Below are 23131 nucleotides of genomic sequence, written 5' to 3' on the forward strand. Positions count from 1 at the left end.
GTGAATTCCAACCTCAACACCAGTGGTATAGTAGAAAAATCCCTTTGTTCCATCTCACCAAACACTATCCTTCAGTACTTAGTTACCCTCTCAGATCTCCACTTAAGGGTCATCTCCAGTCCTCCTGATAAATATCTGACCACTGGACACAGATTGCTCTGTAGAAGAAAGTGAGGCTGGTTACCTTGCACAGCCCTCCCTCACTCAAATCAAAGTCAAGTGTGAGACATGTAATCATCTCCCTGATGTCATGGTCCTCTTTGAAAAGGAAGGCAAACACAACATTTAATTAACATTTAATTGTGAAACCCTCTAGAGTACATCACTCCATAGAAACAATGAAGAAGGAGTTTACATTCTTGATGAATTTACCACACCAACTTACTAAGCATCTGTTAAGTGCAAATGACTTAGACAAAGGGAGGAACCAATCTTCTTGGCAGTGAAGAGAGCTTACTAGATCTTTGGCCCTGGAAAGGAAATGCCATACCATGTCAGTATCTATGTCAAGAAAACACTAAATGAGCTCATGAAGAGTCAGACTGAAAAACAAGAATAAACAATATTTGTTTTTTTTCTTTTCCCTACTTATTTATTTTACCTTTGAAAAACAGAGATAATTAACTCTCTAGCCTCATGTATTTTAATTTCCCACCTCCTTTCTTACCTGACCTTTATCACTAAGTAGGCATTGCCTCAGACAAACTGAGGCCTAGGAAATACCTTAGTTTTAAAAAGGGCAAGGTCTCCCATTGCATTAGGGGCCATTTCCAATCATCCTGATGTATGTCTTGCCACTGAGGCATGATGGCTCTGCAGGAGAAAGTGAGGATTCATTTAAAGCCAATTCACTTGTAAGTCAAGAAATCACCTTCCTGATGTCCTTGGTCCCCTGTGAGAACAAAGGAGAAACAGCAATAACAATATCCTAGTATGCAAATAAGAAAAATTAGCATAAATTTGCATGATTATCCCTATTTTAAAATATTGTGAGGTATCTAGAAAAAAAAATTAGAGTGCTATGTATAAGGATAGTTCACTTTTTAAATACAATTTTATTGATATATTTTGTGTTTTCCATCATTTGAATTTTTCCAAGCATTCTTCCCTCAGCCTCTCCTAGAAAGATATTTCATGAAATAACTAATTTTTATTATGGGATTGGGGGGGAGGAAGGGGAGATGGAAAGAGAAAACAAAAACAGGAAAAACTGATCAACACAGTGGAAAAATCTGCAAAAATAAGCCATGTACCATACCCATGATCTGTGTACTTTTGCAAAGGTGGAGAGTTGGGTATGTCTTCTCAAATCTCTTCTTTGGGTCCATGCTTGTTACTTACAGTTTCATATCATTTGCTTTTGATTGTTTTGTGGTCATTCTTGGCATTTACTTTGTCATAAATTAGTCCTAAAATCTGATGGAGAAGTCTAGGCAGAGGCAGCCTGGCTGGCTTGCCTAGTATGGCTGATTTCACTTCCATAGATCTCTCTCTTAGGAAAAGGGAAATGGGTGTGAATCTCAGCATCTCCCCACCCTCAAAGGAACAGAGAATTGTATCTAAAGGGTACACACCCACAAGCCTTTTACATCAAAAGTTTAATAGCAGGCAGTAGTATCTCTGTCCGTAGGTTTCTGGGGTTTACATCTGTCATTAGAAAATGGCAACAGATATGCCTCGGTTGAATGCACATTGGCAGTCTGGGCCTGTCAGCTGGGGAACAATTTGTGGTCCCCCTACAATGAGAGTGGGGTAGGAGGCTCACAGTGGCCAAGTCAGCAGATGTGAACATTAGTTTAGAATGTGATTAAATAGTTTTAAGGTAAAAAGCAGCTGGAAAATTAGCTTAGTGAGTATATATTTTTTTTCACTTACTGGAAATGTTTGAGGTAGTTTGGGCCAAAATTAGGAAAGAGATTGAAACTGGAGTGAGAATGTTTCAGTTAAGATTGGAAAAGAAAGAGAGATAGAAGCTGGAAATTTAGGTGGGGGTACAGCTAAGTCCACGTGGCTAAGGCCATGTGCTCTTAGCCACGCCTTCCCTCACCCTCCACATTGGAAGACTGTGGGTGGGTCAATCTGGAACTGGGGATAAAAGAAGCCTGTAACCTGAATGGAAAATAAGGCTGATTAGTTAGTAATGAAAGGTCTTACTGAATCTGGATATTAACTACTGTAAAGCTTTTCCTGTGCTTTATATAAAATTATGATTTGAAGCTATATACTAGTGGTAGGGATAGGAAATTAAGCTAGCCCCCTGAAAATTAGGATGTCTAAAAAGGGCTAGCTTCTACTGTTCTCAAATTATCTGAGGCAAACAAACAGAAAGAAAACTAAAATATTTTAGCTTGGTCCTTTTTGCTTGGAGGGGCAGTGGCCACACCTCCTTGAAATTCCTTAGGCAATTTGTTAATTGTGAGTTAAGAGAAGAAAATCCTGGAGTATTGTAGGGAAAACTTAAATCACCCTTCCCCACAATGCAAAAGGAGGGGAGGAGCAGCAATTCAGAGAATGGCAGTAGCTCTGTGCCCCTGGGAACCTTGTAGCCCACCCTTCTAGGCAAAGCTTGGAAATGTCACCCAGGTCCTATACATTGTGCCCACCCTGTCCCAGCAGCTGTAAACTGCCCTAGGCTCGGTAAATTCTGCAGTTGTGGGGGAAGGGAGAGGTGGATGGATTGGGGCCAGACTAGCTGATTGGGAGTTACCAAAGTTTGAAGGGAAGGACAAGAGAAAAGAAAAATGCCAACAATGTCTGGTTTGTGCAGTGGATTTCTATGAATCGTCTCTGAGTTTTGGGATCCTCCCTGTTGTGTTCTGCCTGTATCTGTTTTGTGTTTCTGTTTCTGTGTGAAGTGAGTGAATAATCTGGCACCCTGTAAGGTCCACTATCTGTCTTTCTCTCCCTCCCTGACTCAGGTCTCTTTGTAAAAGAGGGTGGGAGACAGAGAGAGACATAGAGAGAAATATTTTATTGTTGGTTATATGGTAGAAAAGGTAAGATGAGGTCAACCATGTAGGAGAAGAGCATATGTGGAAAGTGTAGGGAACGTATAATCTATTTGAGTAGAGGTTTTGAGGGTAAAAAGGTTTGGAGGCTCTTGAAGAATTATTGGAAACTATTGTCTTCCTCCCTCCCGCATTCCAGCTTTGGCCAAGTTGGAATATCCTAAGGCCCTAAGCCCTTCTTCCAAGAATTATCACCACTGGGATGTCAGCTTCTGCTCTTGGTAAACTCCACACTTCTCTGTTCCAGTTACAAAATGTATTTTATCTCTGTTGGACCCATTTCCTGATTTGTAAAGGGAAAATAATAATTGGTTGTTGTTATGGGATCAAAATGATATAATGATTGTAAAATGTTTACCATCATGACTGGTATATGTTAGACACAACATTATTATCATCTCTTTCTAATTTAATGTAATTGTTAACTTTGAAGGGGTTTTTAAATACCAAAGGTAATAAGTTGAATAATTTCTATATGTGCTAATCTGGAAATGCAATTGTTGTCATCTGAAGTTTATTGTTTCTGTATGCCTACAATTCTCTTAGATTGTGAAATTTGAGAATACCATTGTATGGTAGCAAAGAATATTATTGCAATTTTAATCTGACTTTGATATATAGGAATTGAGTTTAAAAAGAAAAAAATAGTGGTGTGATTTTTAAGCCTGTTTCATCTAAGGAAAGGCTTGGTAAACTTCATTATTGATATTAGTTATTTAATTGGGTATGTCCTTCCTGACTTATAGAAACTATAGAAACTAAGTGTCCTCTCCATTACAAACACCTTTTGACTAAGGAACTTTGTGATGTTTAGGAATTCTGTAATAACTAGGAATTTAGTTTCTTGATAATACTTTGGAATTTATGTTACTTAAGCACTTTTGCACCAACTTAGTTTTAATAAATTCCAACATCTAAAGGTTTATTTTTGCTTTAAGGAAGAAGAAAGAGTTTTCTATCATTTTAAAGCTTTACAACTAATTTTCTTCTTAAAAGTTTACTGATTATTCCTCTTAACATCAGGATAAAATTTTAACCTGTTTTTAAAGAAGGGGAAGTACTTCTAGAAATGTTTTGAAAAATCTCTTGTGTGAGTTTTAGAAGGCCTACTATGAATTTGTAGTCATTCCATGGCCTAAGCAAGAGTTAAAATTAGCGTTTGAATTTATCATAAATAAAATATTTAATTCCTGAAATATCTCATTCTTCTAGACTGAGTATAATTAGAGACGAATAAACAAACTTGTGAGACAAGGACATAAATCCATTAACCTGTGGGGTTAGTCACTAACCTCTTTGCTCTGTTCAAGATGGAATAGGATTCCAGCACACTAGTTATGTTAGTAAAGGGTAATAACTTATGAGCTATTTTTCTTGTTTTTTCTCTTCTCATCTACACTTTCTCCTGCAGAGATATCATGGCACAGTGGCAAGACATAGATCAGCATGGACTGGAAATGGCCCTTAATGCAGTGGAAGACCTTGGTCTTTTTAAAACAAAGGTCTTTCATAGGTCTGAGTTTGTCTGAGGCAATGCCTGTCCAGTGATTAAGGTGACATAAGTAATGAGGGGGGAAAATGACCTAGCTGCCCTAAAAAGGGGCTTACACTGGGAAGAGGTAATACCTTACACTGGGAGATTTAGTGCTTTAGTGCTTAGTACCCATTTACTAAATTATTTAGCCTGTACAAAGGAATATAATTTTAGGCTGACTAGCTCTAACGCACTATCTGTCTAGCTAGGTAACTATTTAGCCTTGTCATCTGTTAATACTATGTATTCTTGTATTCTTCGTAATGTTTATATTGGAGCCTGTTATTAATTCCTTACGGGAATCTCATCCTCTGGAATGGGTAAAGGAATAATAGATTAATGCAAAATACAAAAAAAAAAAACTGGGTTCTAATGTGCGTTTCTTGAACAGGACAATTGGCCAAGGTTCCAATTTTGACTTTAGAGGAATTGAACCATAATGGTTGAATGGCAATTTAAAATTATCTCAAGATCGGTTTTGTAGGAGAATGGATACAAAAAAGCAGATTTCTACAAGAAGATGACAAGAAGATGCTGTGATGCTGTGCCAGACTAGAAAATTTCATCAAATAATGTTCTCCGCCAGACAGCTGTATGAAAGCCTTTGGGATCTTAAAGGGACAACTGATTGTTCATTAGCATTTTTTTTGGGTCTCTGTATCTGCATTTACAAAAGGGACTCCTCATTTTCCCATTGACCCCATTTTGGGGTTCTCTTGCCAAAGATTTTGGAATGCGTGGCAACAATTCAGCTAGCAGCTGTTGTGGGGTGAATAACCAACATAAGCCCAAGAACCAGAAAGTTGCCAGCACAAGTTATTTTGATCTGCTTTACTAAGGAAAGTAACTTTAAGGGGTTAACAATTTTACTTTAATCCAACATACAAATATCATTCATTTAGTTCAGGAGGAGAAGCCAGTACCCTGAACTTCAGAGCAAATACAAAAAAATTACAAACATGCATAAGAAACAGACAAAATCACAATTCATAGTTACCAGGAAAAATCAAAATCTGGGTTCACAAGCTGGGAGGCTCTTAACAGCAGCTCCCCAGAGTTTTCACATCAACTCTTCTCCAGGAGTGAGAGTCCCAGACAAAATGCTAATCTTTGAGCTTTTGTTATCTGCCAAGGGTTCAAAGGATTCACACATAGTTAGCAAAAGGGTGTGGGCTTGGGGTTTAGCACCTAGTAAGGTTTAGTCAATGGCATTTGATTACTTTAGCATTTCTACCCACTTTAATTAATATTGCAAATAGTTTACCAGTTCCTTCTTCAGCTCATTTTATAGATGTAGAAGAGAGGCAAACAGGGAGAAATGACATGCCCAGGGTCACACAGCTGTTACACTTCTGAGGTCAGATTTGAATTCAGAAAGATGAGTCTTCCTGACTTCAGGCCCAGTACTCTACTGACTGTTCCACCTAGCTGTCCTTAGAAGATTTAAAGCAATTCAGAAGTAATGAAAATTATATTCTGTTCCTTTTTGCCATGACATTTTCCACATTGTTTTTTTTTTCAAATTTTGACCACTTATGTCTACCCTCTCCTTCAATGATCCATCCTCAATTTCTTCTCTTTCACATTCCATCTCCCAGAAAAGGGAATAGGGCTGTCTTCACTTTCTCAACCTACAAGCCGTGTTTGAGGTAACCCACAGAAAACTTACATGATGAAGTGATCCTCCCCTCAGTGATTAGTTATCAAAGGGTAGAAGAGGGTAGAACACTCTGATTATCAGATAAAAAAGGAAGTCATTAGCTAATACTCTCTGATAGTTCAACTAAAGAAAGCCAAAAGCCAAAAGCAACTGCCCAGACCCATATTGATACTTCAACCAAGTAAGTTTGACACTAACCCTTCCCTCTATAGGTAACACCTTGATAGCTTCCTTGTTTCCTCTTCTTCTTCCTAATCATCTCTTCTACTCTCCTCTCTTTTCTACTCTCCTGTCCTGTCCTCTTTTCTCCTCCCCTCTCCTCTCCCCCTACTGCTGCTTAGGTGCCACAATGGAGCTTCCTGAACCATCATAGTGAACATCAGCCCTAGTACCATTATTGAAGTTGGTGAACCAGGCTATCACCTGGACTTATTTTGCATCCCTAAGCATTATGCTCAAGATCTGGAAAAAGTATTTCCTCCTCAGGGGCTAATTCGGTTCAGGACTGAAATTTGGGCATGAGATGTGATAAAGGAGATGGGAGGCTACCACATAGGTAGTTGCTTTTTGTATCCTGAAGGGTTAGTAAAAATTCTTTGCCGATTTACTGGAATACATGACGGAACTGAATAGGAATAGTGATCAATCAATTCTTATGACTGTAGATTTTATCAGACTGAAGAGTGACTGTAATGACAAGTGAACAGGGGACAAAAAAATGACAGGGCCAGATGATCTCTCAACCTTAACTGGAAAGTATGTACTGACTGTTAAAGTTATAATTGACACAGGGAAATGATGCACTTTGCTTTTCCTGGTCAATCACCAGGATCTGATGTGGCTTTGACTGCAAATACTCAGATTCAAAGAGTGCCCAGTGAATATGCTGAATAGTCCTAAGATGGCCCTGTCTTCTTCTAAGTCTAGCCTTGACACAAAGCATACTTTAGGGAGTATAGATGATATATATATTTAATAACATGATTGGCTGCTTGAAAATGCACAGTCACTTGGATTACCTATGGCTATGATGAAAGGTGGTAGTACCCAGAATGCTGTTATGATGGCCAAAAAGACCTATAATGCCTGAACCACAATGGCTTCCACCATGGAAACTACACAGAATCATCAGTGGACATCTAAGCTGGGTTCAATATCTTGCAATAGAACCTGGAATCAGCAGTTTGTTACAGATTCTACTGATAGGACTATAAACATCTGGGATCTGGCCAGTGACTGATTAAAACTGGCAATAATTGGGGATATCAGTGCTGTAAGAATGGTGATAGTAAGTGCAAAGTGTCCATACCTCTTCTCCTGTGGTGAAGATAAGCAAGCGAAATGCTGGGATCCTGAATACAGTAAGGTCATCAGATATCATGAATATCTAAGTTCGTTAACAGGATTTTTACTGAGCCAGTCTCTAATCTGAGAATGCTCCCAGATGCCCAAAGCAGGCCTAGAGATGGGAGATCCAGTAATCAAGAAGTTTAATCAATTTGAGAGTGAGGGATGTTTTCTTAGCTGAAGTAAAAACAGAGATTATGTACTTAAATCAAAACTGGGGCAGGAGGGGAGAAGTTGGATTACAAACAATCATTTAGTGACTTCCCAAGAGAAACCCAGAAGTTCCACAATACAACAATTCTGGAGTCAAGACTTTGGGGGTTGTGCTCACCTCCCCTAAAGTACAGAACTAGAGTTCTGTGAGGAACATAGGTTCTTCAATCTTTGATTTGATTCATTTAACGTCCAGTGATAGTGAACATCATCAGTGTTTTAATTAATCAATCAATTTATCAATTTAATTAATCAATTAATCAAGCTGCAATTTGAGCTCTGAGTTCTTATCCAGAGAGACAGCTTTTGAGGAAACTAAATTGTTAGTATATTCATTATGCACGTCATATCGATTAACAGGAAAATTTATATTCCCTTCTCAGTATGGTACATGTTTTGGATTTGCACTCAACAGTTGATGTGGTGGTGACTTATAGCAGAGATTCAACTGCAAGGACATAAGCCAATGTACACACATCGATGGGGCATACAAATGCAATGGCTGCTGTGAAGTGTCAAGCTACAGAACCACAGATCATTGAAGGAAGCCATGACACAACCACAAGAGTATGGCATTTAGTGGCTGGAAAAACATGGGTCACTTTAACAAATCAAAAAAAAAAATCTGTGAGTACCATGGTTTTGCATCCAAAACATTGTACTTTGCATGTGGTTCTCCAGAAAATATTAGTGGAAATTCCCTGATGGGTGTTTGTCTTGGCATTAGGAATAGCTGAGTTAAAATTCTGCTTTAGAAACATACAGTCTATTAGAACATGGGGGAGAAACTTAAGTTCCTCCTTTATCCAGTTTTCCTATACATAAAAAGGGTATAATAGCACCTACCTCCAAGTGTTGTTGTTAGGTTGAAATGAAATTGGGTGTGAAGGACTTTTAGTCATGTGAGTGTTATTTTTTATCATAGATAGGAACCTGCCTGGGAGAGGGATGAGGACAGTGAGCTAACACTGAATATGGATCCATGAAATGGTCATAGAACTTACTAAGGTCATAGAAAATACAGCACCATGTTCATTCACACTCATTCTTGCTGTTATGGCCTTGATGCCTAGACCTCAGGGAGTTTCATTACCTTAACCTTAATCCTGTAGCCAGCCCCAGAAACCAAAGTTATCTACATTGTTACCTCTCTGTAGGACAATTCCGGAGCCTTTTGAGGCTACTCTTTCTATTTGTCCCTCCAGCAGTTGGTTCTTGATGCCATGGCTGCCCTGCATAGAACATGTAACTTTCCTGCCCCAAGGCCTGTATCTCCTGAAGTTTTGACTCCCTACTAGTACATAACAGTTGTCCAACCCAGTTCAGAAAAAGTGGAGCTTGGGTCTTTTTTAGCTTACTGAGACACTGGATTCCTTTTGTCAGCTCTTCAGTAACATGTGTGGTCATTTGTCAAAAGGCTATCTTCAGTGCAAGAAAATTGGAGCCTTCCTTAATTTAAGTACCTTAAGTACTTAGAAGCTAGTCAGATGACTAAGAGAGTGCCTGGTCAATTGATCAAGGTATAAACTCCCACTTTATTGTCTCTGAAGAGTAGTGTACCTAAAAGGATTTGAGAGTTAAATGTTAATTAAATGGGTGCTAAGTAGAGAGCTGAGATGGCAAACTAGAGCTGAGAGGTGGTGATTGGTTAGGGGCAAAAAAGGTATTTTTCTATTGGACCACTCATGATAAGGTTGACAAGTCATAGCTTCTTTATGTAAACAGGAAAGGGGAGGAAACATAAGGAACAAGAACATAAAAGACCAGGACTGGTTCAGTTGGAGGTTTCTGCTCTGAGTAGATTCTAGCTGGAGTTGTGTTTCTGCTTGATAAGCCTCCTAGCAAGACATCCAGGGTAACTTTGGTCCTAGGGAAATGTCTTTTTCCTTACAGTTCTGGGAAAACTGAGAGCTCACTTCGTAAGGAGACTTGGAGTCAATAGGTATTTAGGGTTGGCATCAGGGTTTGTGACATGGTCGTTGTACCATGACCAAGGTCAAGTTGCTTATTCTGCCTCAACAGCAGTTTCCTTAGCTGTAAAATAGGGATTTTAATACCTCAAATATCTTTGTTCAAACACTCTGTTAATGTCAAATATCCAGACACCTGCTGTTAGCAGGTTGTGAGCCTGGTTTGATACCATTTAGACCTGGCTCACTCAGAAGGAAAGCAATGTCTTATTTCTGAGCCATGGTTATATTGGTCTAGAATATCTTGTCTCTGGAGAATGTGTGTAGTTCAGTTCTTGGAGAGATCCTGAACTAGAAAGCAAAAGACACTGGAGATACGTAGAACAGACTGCTTTCCTTAGTAGGACCTAGCTATGCACTCAGTAGGCAGGCTGTCAGCCAACAAGACTTATTTCACATTTACTTTCTGCCAGGCACTGTTGTAAGTGTAAGGTAATTTGATGAAGAACCAGCCAACTAGACTGAGAAGTTAGATGCCTCAGAGGAGAACTAGGAGTGAGCAAATGGGGTCACTAAGAGTGGGGCAAGACTGCAAAGACTAAGCAACAACAACTTATTCTGCCTGAACCTCAGTTTCATGTAGATGCCTACATGAATAAAATAGGGGAAAAGGAGATCAACGATCTGGGCATACAGCTGAAAAAGCTAGAAAAAGTGCAAATTGAAAACCCCCAATTAAATACCAAATTAGAAATACTGAAAATCAAAGGAGAGATTAATAAAATTGAAACCAAGAAAACTATTGAATTAATAAATAAAACAAAGAGCTAGTTTTATGAAAAAACCAATAAAATTGATAAACCTTTGGCCACTTTGATTAAAAAAAAAGAAAGAAGATAATCAAATTACCAGTATCAAAAATGAAAAGGGTGAGGTCACCTCTAATGAAGAGGAAATCAAAACAATAATTAGGAATTATTTTGCCCAACTGTATGCCCACAAATTTGACAACCTTAGAGATATGGATGAATATCTACAAAAACATAAACTGCCCAGGCTAACAAAAAAGGAAATGAAATTTCTTAATAACCCCATCTCAGAAAAAGAAATTGAGCATGCCATCAATGAACTCCCTAGGAAAAAATCTCCAGGACCAGATGGTTTTACATGTGAATTCTATCAAACATTTAAAGAACAACTAAATCCAATATTTTGTAGACTATTTGGGAAAATAGGTGAAGAAGGAGTCCTACCAAATTCTTTTTACGACACAAATATGGTACTAATACCCAAACCAGGTAGAGTCAAAACAGAGAAAGAAAATTATAGACCAATTTCTCTAATGGATATTGATGTAAAAATTTTAAATAAAATATTAGCAAAAAGATTGCAGCAACTCATCACAAAAATAATACACTATGACCAGGTAGGATTTATTCCAGGAATGCAAGGCTGGTTCAATATTAGGAAAACTATTAGCATAATTGACCATATCAACAACAAAACTAGCAGAAACCATATGATCATCTCAACAGATGCAGAAAAAGCCTTTGACAAAGTACAACACCCATTCCTATTAAAAACACTAGAAAGCATAGGAATAAGTGGAACCTTCCTCAAAATTATAAATAGCATCTACCTAAAACCATCGACAAGTATTATTTGTAATGGGGATAAGCTAGATGCATTCCCAATAAGATCAGGGGTGAAACAAGGATGTCCATTATCACCCCTACTATTCAATTTGGTACTAGAAACGTTAGCTGTAGCAATAAGAGAAGAAAAAGAAATTGAAGGAATTAGAATAGGAAAAGAAGAAACTAAATTATCACTTTTTGCAGATGATATGATGATTCATTTAGAGAATCCTAGAGAATCAAGTGAAAAACTACTTGAAATAACAAACAACTTTAGCAAAGTTGCAGGATATAAAATAAACCCACATAAATCCTCAGCATTCCTATACATTACTAACAAAGCCCAACAGCAAGAGATAGAAAGAGAAATTCCATTCAAAGTTACTGTAGACACTATAAAATATTTGGGAGTCTATTTGCCAAGACAAACCCAGGGCCTATATGAACATAACTATGACACACTTTTCACATGAATACAATCAGATCTAAATAAATGGAAAAATATCAGTTGCTCATGGTTAGGCCGAGCTAATATGATAAAAATGACAATTTAACTACATTAATCTATCTATTCAGTGACATACCAATCGAACTACCAAAAAATTATTTTACTCAGCTGGACAAAATAATAACAAAATTCATCTGGAAAAACAAGAGGTCTAGAATATCTAGGGTATTAATGAAAAGAAATGCTAGAGAAGGTGGCCTAGCCATACCAGATATTAAACTGTACTACAGAGCAGCAGTCATCAAAACTGCCTGGTACTGGTTAAGAAACAGGGGTGTGGATCAGTGGAATAGGATAGGTACACAAGTAAGAGAAATCAACAAGTTTAGCAATCTACTCTTTGATAAACCCAAAGAGGCCAGCTTCTGGGCTAATAATTCACTATTGCACAAAAATCGTTGGGAAAATTGGAAAATGGTAGGGCAGACACTGGGCATAGACCAATATCTTACACCATATATCAAAAAAAAGTCAAAATGGATTCATGATTTAGGAGTAAAGGCTGATACTATAAGTAATTTGGGAAAGCAAGGAATAGTTTACTTATCAGATTTATGGAAAAGTAAAGAATTCATGACCCAACAAGAGACAGAGAGCATAACAAAATGCAAAATGGATAATTTTGATTATGTCAAATTGAAATGTTTTTCTACAAAAAAAAGCCAATGCAACAAGAATTAGGAGGGAAGCAGAAAATTGGGAGAAAATCTTTGCAACTAGTATCTCTGATAAAGTCCTCATTTCTAAAATATACAGGGAACTGAGCCAGATATATAGGAATACAAGCCATGTTCCAATTGAGAAATGGTCAAAGGATATGAACAGGCAGTTTTCAGAGGAAGAAATTAAAGCTATCTATAGGCATATGAAAAAATGCTCTGGATCACTACTGATTAGAGAAATGAAAATCAAAACAACTCTTAGATACCACATCTCTCCTGTCAGATTGGCTAAAATAACAAAACAGGAAAATGATAAATGCTAGAAAGGATGTGGGGAAATCGGAACATTGTTACATCGCTGGTGGAGCTGTGAGCTGATCCAGCCATTTTGGAGAGCAATTTGGAACTGTGCCCAAAGGGCTATAAAAATGTTCATACCCTTTGACCCAGCAATACCACTTCTAGGGTTGTATCCCAAAGAAATCACACAAGAGGGAAAGGGACCCATATGTACAAGGATATTTATAGCGGCTCTTTTTGTGGTAGCCAAGAATTGGAAATCAAAGGGATGCCCATCAATTGGGGAATGGCTGAACAAGCTGTGGTATATGAAGGTAATGGAACACTATTGTGCCATAAGAAATGGGGATGATACAGACTTCGTAACAACCTGGAAGAACCTACACGACATAATGCTGAGTGAGCGGAGCAGAGCCAGGAGAGCATTGTGCATAACCACAGAAATATGGATTCCGTGAGGACCAACCCTGACATACTTTGCTCTTCTCAGCAACGAAAGGTGCAAGGACAACTCCAGGGGACTCACGATGGAGAATGCTGTCTTCATCCAGAGAAAGAACTGTGAAGTTTGAATACAGATTGAGGCGCACTTCATGCTCACCTTTTTTCTTCTCTTTTGTTTTTGGTTTTGGGTGGTTTTTTTTGGTTCTGTCTCTTCTTTCTCATGATTCATTCCATTGGTCATAATTCTTCTCCACAACTTGACTAGTATATAAATTAATTCAATGTAAAGTTATACATGGTAGTTACATGAGATTCCATGCCATCTTGGGGAGGAAGGGGGGAAGGAGGGGAGAAAATCTGGAACTCAAAATTATGTAGAACCATGTGTGGTAAACTAAAAATAAATTTAAATTAAAAAAAAGAATTTTTTAAAAAAAGAAATTATTCACCTTTCAGTGATCAGGAATCAAGGGACAGAGGAGAGGAGAACAATTTGGCCACCAGATAATGGAGAAGTCTTTAGTTGGGACCCCCTTATATGTTATTTTTGCAATGGTTCATATTGCCATTTCAGCCACTCAAAGTGACTTTCATACCAACTTTTCCCTCTCCAGGTACATTCATGGAATAGAAATAATTGGGCCAGGACTAGGTAAATCACTTTGGAGACTGCTTCAAGAAGAACACAAACTGAGTTCATCTCAGTGGATACTCAAGGCCTGAAATGGATAATTTACAAGCACTAACTTTGCAATATGGAGCTGACCAAGCACTTTATGCACCCGTGGTCATCAAGTTACCTCTACCACCTTCAGAACACCTTTCTCAACATTGGTTTTTCTTTTGCCGACTTCTCCTGTTTTTCCTATTGCTGGTCATCACCTTGATCCTGTGTCAATTTGACTTCCTGTCATGCTCAAGCACCAACCTCAGGAAACTTGATCATGCAAGTATGTCCCTGGTACCTATTTAAACTATGGATTAATAAGGACTGATCTCTGCCCCTGAACCTAGGGATTATCAGTGAACATCTAAGAAAGGAAGTGGCCTAAAATAATCTTGTTGAACTATTTTTCTAGGAATCAAAATCAAATCATTGGCTTATAGCTCATGCATTCCTGCTAACACTTTAAAAAAATCAGAACATTTGTTCTTTTCCAACAATCCTGGAGAACTTCTCCTTTTCCCTATGACCATTCTGTTAAAAATAATTGTTACTTTTCTTTTTTTACATCATCACCCCTTCCCCCTTTTCAAAACTAGAGGTCAGATGAGAGGTTTGATCTGGATGAATACATGTGTGGATTCTCAGTATCAGGATGTCATTTTAATCCATGAGAGCTAATGGGATGACCAAGGGAAATAGTATGGAAGGACAAGAGAAGAGGGCCCAGAAAAGGGCCTCAGTGGACCACCATAGCTGAAGGGCCAGAAAATGAATGTGAGTAGGGGTCAATCAGGTAGGAGAAGAATGAGGAGAGAGAAATATCTGCAAATTTTGAGAGAAGAGAGTATCAGGAAGAGAGTGACTTGCAGAGTCAAAGGCTGTAGAGAGATCAAGAAGGATGAGAACTGAGAAAAGAGCTCTGTATTTGGCAATTCGGAGATGCTTTGGTTACCTTGGAAAGACTAGTTTCCATTGAATGCTGAGTCAGGAAGGCAGAGGGCAGAGAGTGAAGAAGGGAATGACAAAAAAGAATGGGGACATATCAGTTTTAAATAGATTTCTCAAGAAGTTTAGCTGTGGAAACAAGAAGAGATACAGGATGCTAAGATGATATGACTCACCTTTTGGTGAATAGACACTTTTTAATGTAATATGAGTCAAATTTCTCAGCTGAGAGGATTAGACAAGCAATGGGAAGAGTGAGGAGAGAGGAAAAGGGTTAGAAAAGCAACTATAGTCAGTGGGTTTGTAAATCAATTTGGGATTTAGAAAAGGAATGTGAGAAACAAAAAAAGGAATTCTGTTTCCACAGGATTAAATCCACTCCCAGCTTTGAGCTAACTATTTAGCCTTGTCATCTGTTACTAGTATATATTCTTGTATTCTTCATAATGGTATGGAACAATTAGATCAAGGGCTTGTGAAATCAAGGTATTATTCTGTTACTTAGCTAATATCATACTTATAAAATTAATGTTTTTTTGGAATTAAGATTTTTTATTTTTAGTTTACAACACTTGTTCAGTCATTCCCCAATTGATGGGCATTCCCGTGATTTCTGATTCTTTGCTACTACAAAAACAGCCACCATAAATGTTTTTGTACATACTGGCACCTTTCCCACTTGTGTGATCTCTTTGGGATACAGCCCTAGAAGTGGTATGGATGTGTCAAAAGGTATGCACTTTTTTTATACCCTTTGAGTATAGCTTATAATTGCTCTGCAGGAATGCTGGATCAATTCACAATTCTTTTTTTTTTTTGAATTTTTTTTTATTTTTTTTAAATTTATTTATTTAACGTATTTAGTTTTCAGCATTGATTTTCACAAGAGTTTGAAATACAAATTTTCTCCCCATTTCTACCCTCCCCACCACTCCAAGATGACATATATTCTGGTTGCCCTGTTCCCCATTCCGCTCTCCCTTCTGTCACCCCACTCCCCTCCATTCCCCTTTTCCCTTCCTTTCTTGTAGGGCAAGATAAATTTCTACGCCCCATTGCCTCTGTATCTTATTTTCTAGTTGCATGCAAAAACATTTTTTTGTTTTTGAACATCTGTTTTTAAAACTTTGAGTTCCAAATTCTCTCCCCTCTTCCCTTCCCACCCACCCTCCCTAAGAAGTCAAGCAATTCAACATAGGCCACATGTGTATCATTATGTATAACCCTTCCACAATACTCATGTTGTGAAAGACTAACTATATTTTGCTCTTTCCCAACCCATCCCCCTTTATTGAATTTTCTTCCTTGACCTTGTCCCCTTTTGAAAGTGTTTGTTTTTGATTACCTCCACCCCCATCTGCCCTCCCCTCCATCATCCCCCCTTTTCTTTTATCTTCTTCCCTCTTCTTTCCTGTGGGGTAAGATACATAATTGAGTATTATGGTATTCCCTCCTCAGGCCAAATATGATGAGAGCAAGATTCACTCATTCCCCCCTCACCTAACCTCTTCCCTCCTCCCACAAAACTGCTTCCTCTTGCCACCTTTATACGAGATAATCCACCCCATTCTATCTCTCCCTATCTCCATCTCTCAATATATTCCTCTCTCATCCCTTAATTTGATTTTATTTCTTTTAGTTATCTTCCCTTCAACTTCAACTCACCCTGTGTCCGCTCTCTGTCTCTCTCTCTCTGTATATATATATATATATATATATATATATATATATATATATATAGATAGATAGATACAGATACATATATACATACATGCACATTCATTTATATATATATACATAAACATATATATATATATGCATATTCCTTTCAGCTACTATGATATTGAGGTCTCATGAACCATACACATCATCTTTCTATGTAGGAATGTAAACAAAACAGTAGTTCAACTTTAGTAAGTCCCTTATGATTTCTCTTTGTTGTTTACTTTTTCATGCTTCTCTTGGTTCTTTTCTTTGAAAGTCAAATTTTCTATTCAGCTCTGGTCTTTTCACTGAAAAAACTTTAAAGTCCTCTATTTTATTGAAAATCCATATTTTGCCTTGGAGCATGATACTCAGTTTTGCTGGGTAGGTGATTCTAGGTTTTAATCCTAGCTCCATTAACCTCCAGAATATCGTATTCCAAGCCCTTCGATCTCTTAATGTAGAAGCTGCCAGGTCTTGGATTATTATGATTGTGTTTCCACAATACTCAAATTGTTTCTTTCTGGCTGCTTGCAATATTTTCTCCTTCATCTGGGAACTCTGGAATTTGGTGACAATATTCCTAGGAGATTTCTTTTTGGGATCTATTTGAGGAGGTGATCGGTGGATTCTTTCAATTTCTATTTTGCTCTGAGGCTCTAGAATATCAGGGCAGTTCTCCTTGATAATTTCTTGAAAGATGATATCTAGGCTCTTTTTTTGAGCAGCTCACGCTGGGCTCTGCTCGGCTCTGCTCTGCTCCGCTCCACTCTGCTCCGCTCCCACCTCCCAGCTCCCAGCTCTGTGTGGGATAGACCTCACCCAGAGACCATCCAGGATGTCCTGGGCTGGAGCCCTGCTTCCCTCTGCTGTTTTGTGGGTTCTGCAGTTCTAGAATTGGTACAGAGCCATTCTTTATAGGTTTTTGGAGGGACTCGGCAGGGAGCTCACTGCTTTCCAGCTGACATCTTGGCTCCGCCCGCTCACAATTCACAATTCTATCAACAATGTAACGGTGTTCCAATTTTCCCACATCTTCTACAGTATTTATGATTTTTCTGTTTTGTCATGTTGGCCAATCTGTTAGGAGAGGTGTGGTACCTAAGAGTTGTTTTGATTTGCATTTCTTTAATCAGTAGTGATTTAGAACATTTTTTTATATGACTATAGATATTTTTTAATTTCTTCCTCTGAAAACTGCCTGTTCATATCCTTTGCTCATTTCTCAATTGGGGAATGACTTGTATTCTTCTAAATTTGGCTCAGTTCCCTGTCTACTTTAGATAGTAAGCCTTTGTCAGAGACACTGGTTGTAGAGATTTTTTCCCAATTTTCTGCTTCTCTCCTAATCTTGGTTGTATTGGCTTTGTTTATACAAAAATTTTTCCATTTAACATAATCAAAATTATCCACTTTGCATTTTGTAATGCCCTCTATCTCTTCTTGGATCATGAATTCTTCCCTTTCCCATAAATCTGACAGGTAAATTATTCCTTGATCTCCTAAATTACTTATAGTATCAGCCTTTGTACCTAAATTGCGAACAGATTTTGACTTTGTTTGGTATACGGTATAAGATATTAGTCTATGCCCAATTTCTGCCATACTATTTTCCAGTTTTCCCAGCATTTTTTGTGAAACGGTGAATTCTTAACCGAGAGGATGGACTCTTCAGGTTTATCCAAACTTTCCTTTTCTTAGAACAAAAAAAAGACAACATTGTAGTTATTAGTCTTTCTGTATTACCAGCCTCCTGGATCTTTTAGTTAAGGAGTGTTTTGATGGCATGGCAGGCTTCACCATGGTTACTATAGAATAAAGTAATCAGTTAGATTCCCCGTTTCCTTAGGCCTGAGGTAGGGAGGAGATATAAGAAAAGGAACATATTGTTTCCTAATACCTCACAAACACAAAAATGCTACCCTATATAACATTACCCCAAACCTTACAAGACAACCCTTTAGCGCAGAGGTTCTTAACCTTTTTTGTGTCACAGACCCCAGTGGCAGTCTGTTGAAGCCTATGGGCCCTTTCTCAGAATGTTTTTAAATGTATAAAGTAAACTTGATCAAAAATGAAACCAACTATACTGAAATAAAAGGATCAATTTATTTTAAAAGTTCACAGACCTCAGGATAAGAATGTCTTCGGTGTAGCATAAGAAAGGTCTTGCTTGGGGGGAAGTGACAGGGAAAGGGGTGAGGAGGGATTTCCGTGGAAGTAGTCATGGAACAGCTGACTCAGATATTGAGTAGCTGTGTGGTCCCTAGGCAAATAACTTCACCATCCTCAGCCTCCTTCCTTCTGTATAAAATGAGGATAGTGGTATCTACGTCACAGGATTATTGCAGTGTTTTCTAGCCCTTGTTTTTTATCTACATAACTGAGAGTGCCAGGATCAAGTATGTTCTTAAGTCAAAATGATATTTTAATGCCTAGTTGTTGGTATGGGCCTGTCTTCATTCACAGTTTATTCCTACAGATTAATTCTTAGTCTACATAAGTCCTAGGAGTGTTATAGAGGGAATTCATAATTCAGGCAGAGATAGCATTAGACTCTGAGGTCCCTTAGAGCTGGGAAATAAAAAGGTCTGTACTCAATGTTGCTAACAATCTATACAAATGCAGCACCCCCTCTGTGTCCCATCCCTGGACCTACATTGCCCTACAAAGGTTGGGTGCCCAGAAGTCAACTGCTGCTCTTAGTCACAGTTATTGTGGAAATGATCTCATACATGAATTTCTGAAGTGAAAGTTCACCTTAAATTCTACCAATATTTGTGCACTTATTAATAATTGTTCCATTTTCCCAGCTGGTAAGCCCTGGCCAAACCCCATTTTAGAGACGAGAAAATTGGGTCCCAGAAGGTAAATGAGTCATACAATAAGCCTTTATTCAGTGAATATTAAATCTTAAAGTATGCTGGTCATTAAGAGATGCAAGAGCCAAAATGAAGGAAGCCTCATTCTCAAGGTTACATTCTATCAGAAAAAATAACACAAACAGAAATGTAGTCCCCTTCCCATCTCCCACATATTTTGGCAGATTCGGATCCCAGAAAACAGCTGACAAATTATCCCCTAGAAGTTTAGGGCTAAGCCTGAGGGGTTATGTTTTCTAATACTAAGGCTAATGAATCATCATTCTAGGTGTTCCCTACTAATTATCAGCCAGCTAGAGTTAGCTCTGAAAAAGTAATACTGTATTTTTTTTTTCTTTTAAAAAGACAGCCTTTATTTTAAGCATTTTGCATTACAGATTTCAGAAGTCAAATGTCATGGCTTTCAGAATGTCAATTCTTGTTGAAAAGAAAACTACTTTTGACTGGTGAGCACAAAAAGGAAAATCTGTAAGAGTAGGAAACAGACAGCTCAGTGAACAAGTTTTGGCTTTTCTTTCTATTGTCCATGTCAATGAAATGAACTCTTTGCTTCCATTTTAATTCCATGTTAATAACAACAGGCAAAGATCTCAAAATCATAATGTAATTCTTAGAGATAGAGATGAGGGTATCAGAAAATAATCAAACCTCTTGTATTCTGAAGAGAAGTGGAACAGATATTGAAACTGTTCCCTTTTTGACAAGGAAAAGGCATTAACTAATAATATTGAATCAGTTCCCTGCCTTTTCATTATTATACTTGATTAAATTACCCATTTTAAAATCAATCTATCCTCTTTAAACTTCTCTCACGTGCATTACGTTTCATCTCAGTAGTTTAAATAACTTACTATTCATAAGTCAAACAGCAATTTAAGTAATAAAACCCTCCCAGGGGAAGCAATAGTTTTTTTTAAGTTTTGTAGGACAAATGAAACAGCAATCAGAACCGCAGCAACATTTTGACCTTCCTCCAATATAAAACAGACAAGATACAGTCAATGCAAAAAGCTCTAATAAGCAGATGGTCACAAGGCTGAAACAATGGACAATTTGAAGTGGGGATGCAGGTGAAGTTGATGGGTTTCCCCCAAATGTTTCAAAACTCCCTGCACACCAAGTTGATCTCACGCTTTGTACTTTTCTTTGCCAGTCTCGCTAATGACACAGACATGGTTTAAGTCTCTGAAGTATTCGTTGTAGTCCAGGGCATAGCCAACAACAAATTTGTCTGGAATTTCAAATCCAACAAAGTCAGGTCTGTATCCCACACTTAGTGGGGTCCTTTTCACCAGCAGGCTGGCTACTTTCACCTTCTTTGGATTATGCTGCTCGATCAGGGAAAGCAAAGTCTGCATTGTTTTCCCTGTGTCAACTATATCTTCAACAATCAGGACATTCTTTCCAGTTAAAGTTGAGAGATCATCTCCCCCAATGACTTTTATGTCCCCTGTTGACTGGTCATTACAGTAGCTCTTCAGTCTGATAAAATCTACAGTCATAGGAATTGATTGATCACTATTCCTGTTCAGTACCTTGATCGAATCCAGCAAATCAGTAAAGAATTTATAGCCACCTTTGAGGACACATAAGGCAACCATGTGATGGCCTCCCATCTCCTTCATCACATCTCGTGCTAAACGTTCTATCCTGTCCAGGATTAGTCCATGAGGAATCAATATTTTTTCCAGATCTTGAGCATAATGTTTAGGGATGCAAAATAAGTCCAAGTCATAGCCTGGTTCATCATCTTCAATCACAATGCTAGAGCTGATGTTCTCCATGGTGGTGTAGGAAGGGTCCTGGGCCAGTTGGACTTTAGCAAGAAGAGAGGAGAGAGACAAGGAGAAGGAAGTGAAAGAGAAGGAGAACTGAAGTATAAGAAAGGAGAGGAGGAGAGGAGAGGAAATAAGAAAATTAGAAGAAAGAGGGAGAGGAGGCAATGCCCAGGGAGCAAGGGAGGTAACAAGATGTTCTGCTGCCAGCACTGCCTCTAAGGTGAATCTTGATGATTTCTATTTCACCACTGGTACCTACAGAGAGAATGGTCAGTGTTAAAGTTACTGGGTTGAAATAGCAATAAGCACTGTCAGAGAGTGCTAGCTAATGACTTCCCCTTTTTCTGCTAGTCACTGTTTTCTCCTCTTCCACCCCTTGATACCGCACCACTGAGAGGAGGATCACTTCATTATGTAGGTTTTCTGTGGGTTCCCTCAAACATAGCTTTTAGATTGAGAAAGTGAAGGCCACCACATTTCTCTTTCTAGGAGATGGAATACGAAAGGGGAGATATCAAGGATGATGAGAGGGTAGAGACAAGTGGTCTCAAAATTTGAGCAAAATGATGTGGAAAATATCATGGGAAAGGAACAAAATATAATTATCATTACTTTTAAATCACTTTAAAGCTTTGAAGTGCAGCTAGGTGGAGCTGTGCAGAGAGCACTGGACCTGAAGTCAGGAAGATCAAATCTGGCCTCAGACACTTATTAGCATGTGACCCTGGGAAAGTTACTTAACCCTATGTACCTCAGTTCCTCTTCTGGAAAATGAGCTGGAGAAGGAAATTGGCAAATCATTCTAGTATCTTTGCCAAGAAATCCCCAAATGAGGTCTCAGTGACTTAGACACCACTGAAAATGACTGAAGAACAAAATTTGTTAAACATAAGGCAAGTCTTTCATTTTAGTGTCCTTCTTTGTTGCTAAACAGCTACTTTTGGAACTATCAACAAGAATGATCCTGTAGGAAATTTCTCTTCATCTTGCAAACATAAAAAGCCTTTTGAGAACTGAGAATACCCTGCCCTGTAGAATGCTTGCCTACCTCTGAATTCCCTTGGGCCAACAGACGCAGGCACCGTATTGAGCTTTTGGAAAAAGCTCTGAAACAGGAACTGGGTTTGAATCATGCTCTGCTATTTACTTGTGATCTCCATCAAGTCATTGAAAGTCTCAGTTTCCTCATCAGTAAAATGAGGGAGGTTGGACTAGATGCATTTAAAGATTTTCTGAGCTGCAGGACTCCCAAGTCTTTGATCTTCTTATGATCCTGGAGTTATTACAGTAAACTTACTACTTCCTCCAGCTGTTTTCCTGGATCAAGTACGTGCGTGTGGATCATTGCAATAAGAAGGAGATTTACTTTATGGATTTCAGAACATAATTCTGAGAATGGGTGTGTAGGTTTCACCAGGTGGCCAAAGGGATCCATGATACAAAAAATTTAAGAATCTATATTATCACACTAAATCTCATCAGTGTTGCATGGCTTTAATGATCATCTTTGTACAGATGATTCTCAGATCTATATACAAAGCCTAATGCAGGGGCGAGGAACCCGCAGGCTTAAGACCGCATGCAGCCTTCCAGGTCCTTAAGTGAGTCCTTTTCTCTGAATCCAAAATTTGCAGAACAAATCCTGGATTGTTCAAAAGGCCTAAATTAAGGACCTAGAAGGCAACATATGTCCTTAAGGCCACAGCTTCCCCACCCCTGGAACCGTCTCCTGAGCTTTAGTCACTGGATGGCCGCTCTCAAATCCAACAAGTCTGAAACAAATGTATTATTATTCCTTTCAAACCCTTTGCTCTTAGGCCTGATATAAGTAAGAAAGGAACATATTGTTTCCTAATACCTCACAAACACAAAAATGCTACCCTATATACCATTACCCCAAAGCTTACAAGACAACCCTTTAGACCTTTAGTC

The 23131-nt window shown here is 38.4% G+C and overlaps 1 protein-coding gene and 1 pseudogene across 1 annotated transcript; one reads left to right on the forward strand and one right to left on the reverse strand.

Moving 5' to 3' along the window:
* Window positions 1-7000: 7000 nt before the first annotated feature.
* On the forward strand, window positions 7001-8489 carry LOC118836648 (annotated as a pseudogene).
* Window positions 8490-20548: 12059 nt separating this feature from the next.
* Window positions 20549-21205, reverse strand: LOC118838745 (hypoxanthine-guanine phosphoribosyltransferase). The gene has a single exon (XM_036746111.1). The coding sequence runs from the start codon at window positions 21203-21205 to the stop codon at window positions 20549-20551; it is 657 nt and encodes a 218-aa protein (XP_036602006.1).
* Between the last annotated feature and the right edge of the window lie 1926 nt (window positions 21206-23131).

Source organism: Trichosurus vulpecula, chromosome 2, assembly GCF_011100635.1.
Source record: "Trichosurus vulpecula isolate mTriVul1 chromosome 2, mTriVul1.pri, whole genome shotgun sequence".
NCBI classification, from domain to species: Eukaryota; Metazoa; Chordata; class Mammalia; order Diprotodontia; family Phalangeridae; genus Trichosurus; species Trichosurus vulpecula.

Excerpts from the sequence above, each read along its gene's own strand:
- LOC118838745 (XM_036746111.1), bottom strand. The coding sequence starts at position 21,205 with ATGGAGAACATCAGCTCTAGCATTGTGATTGAAGATGATGAACCAGGC.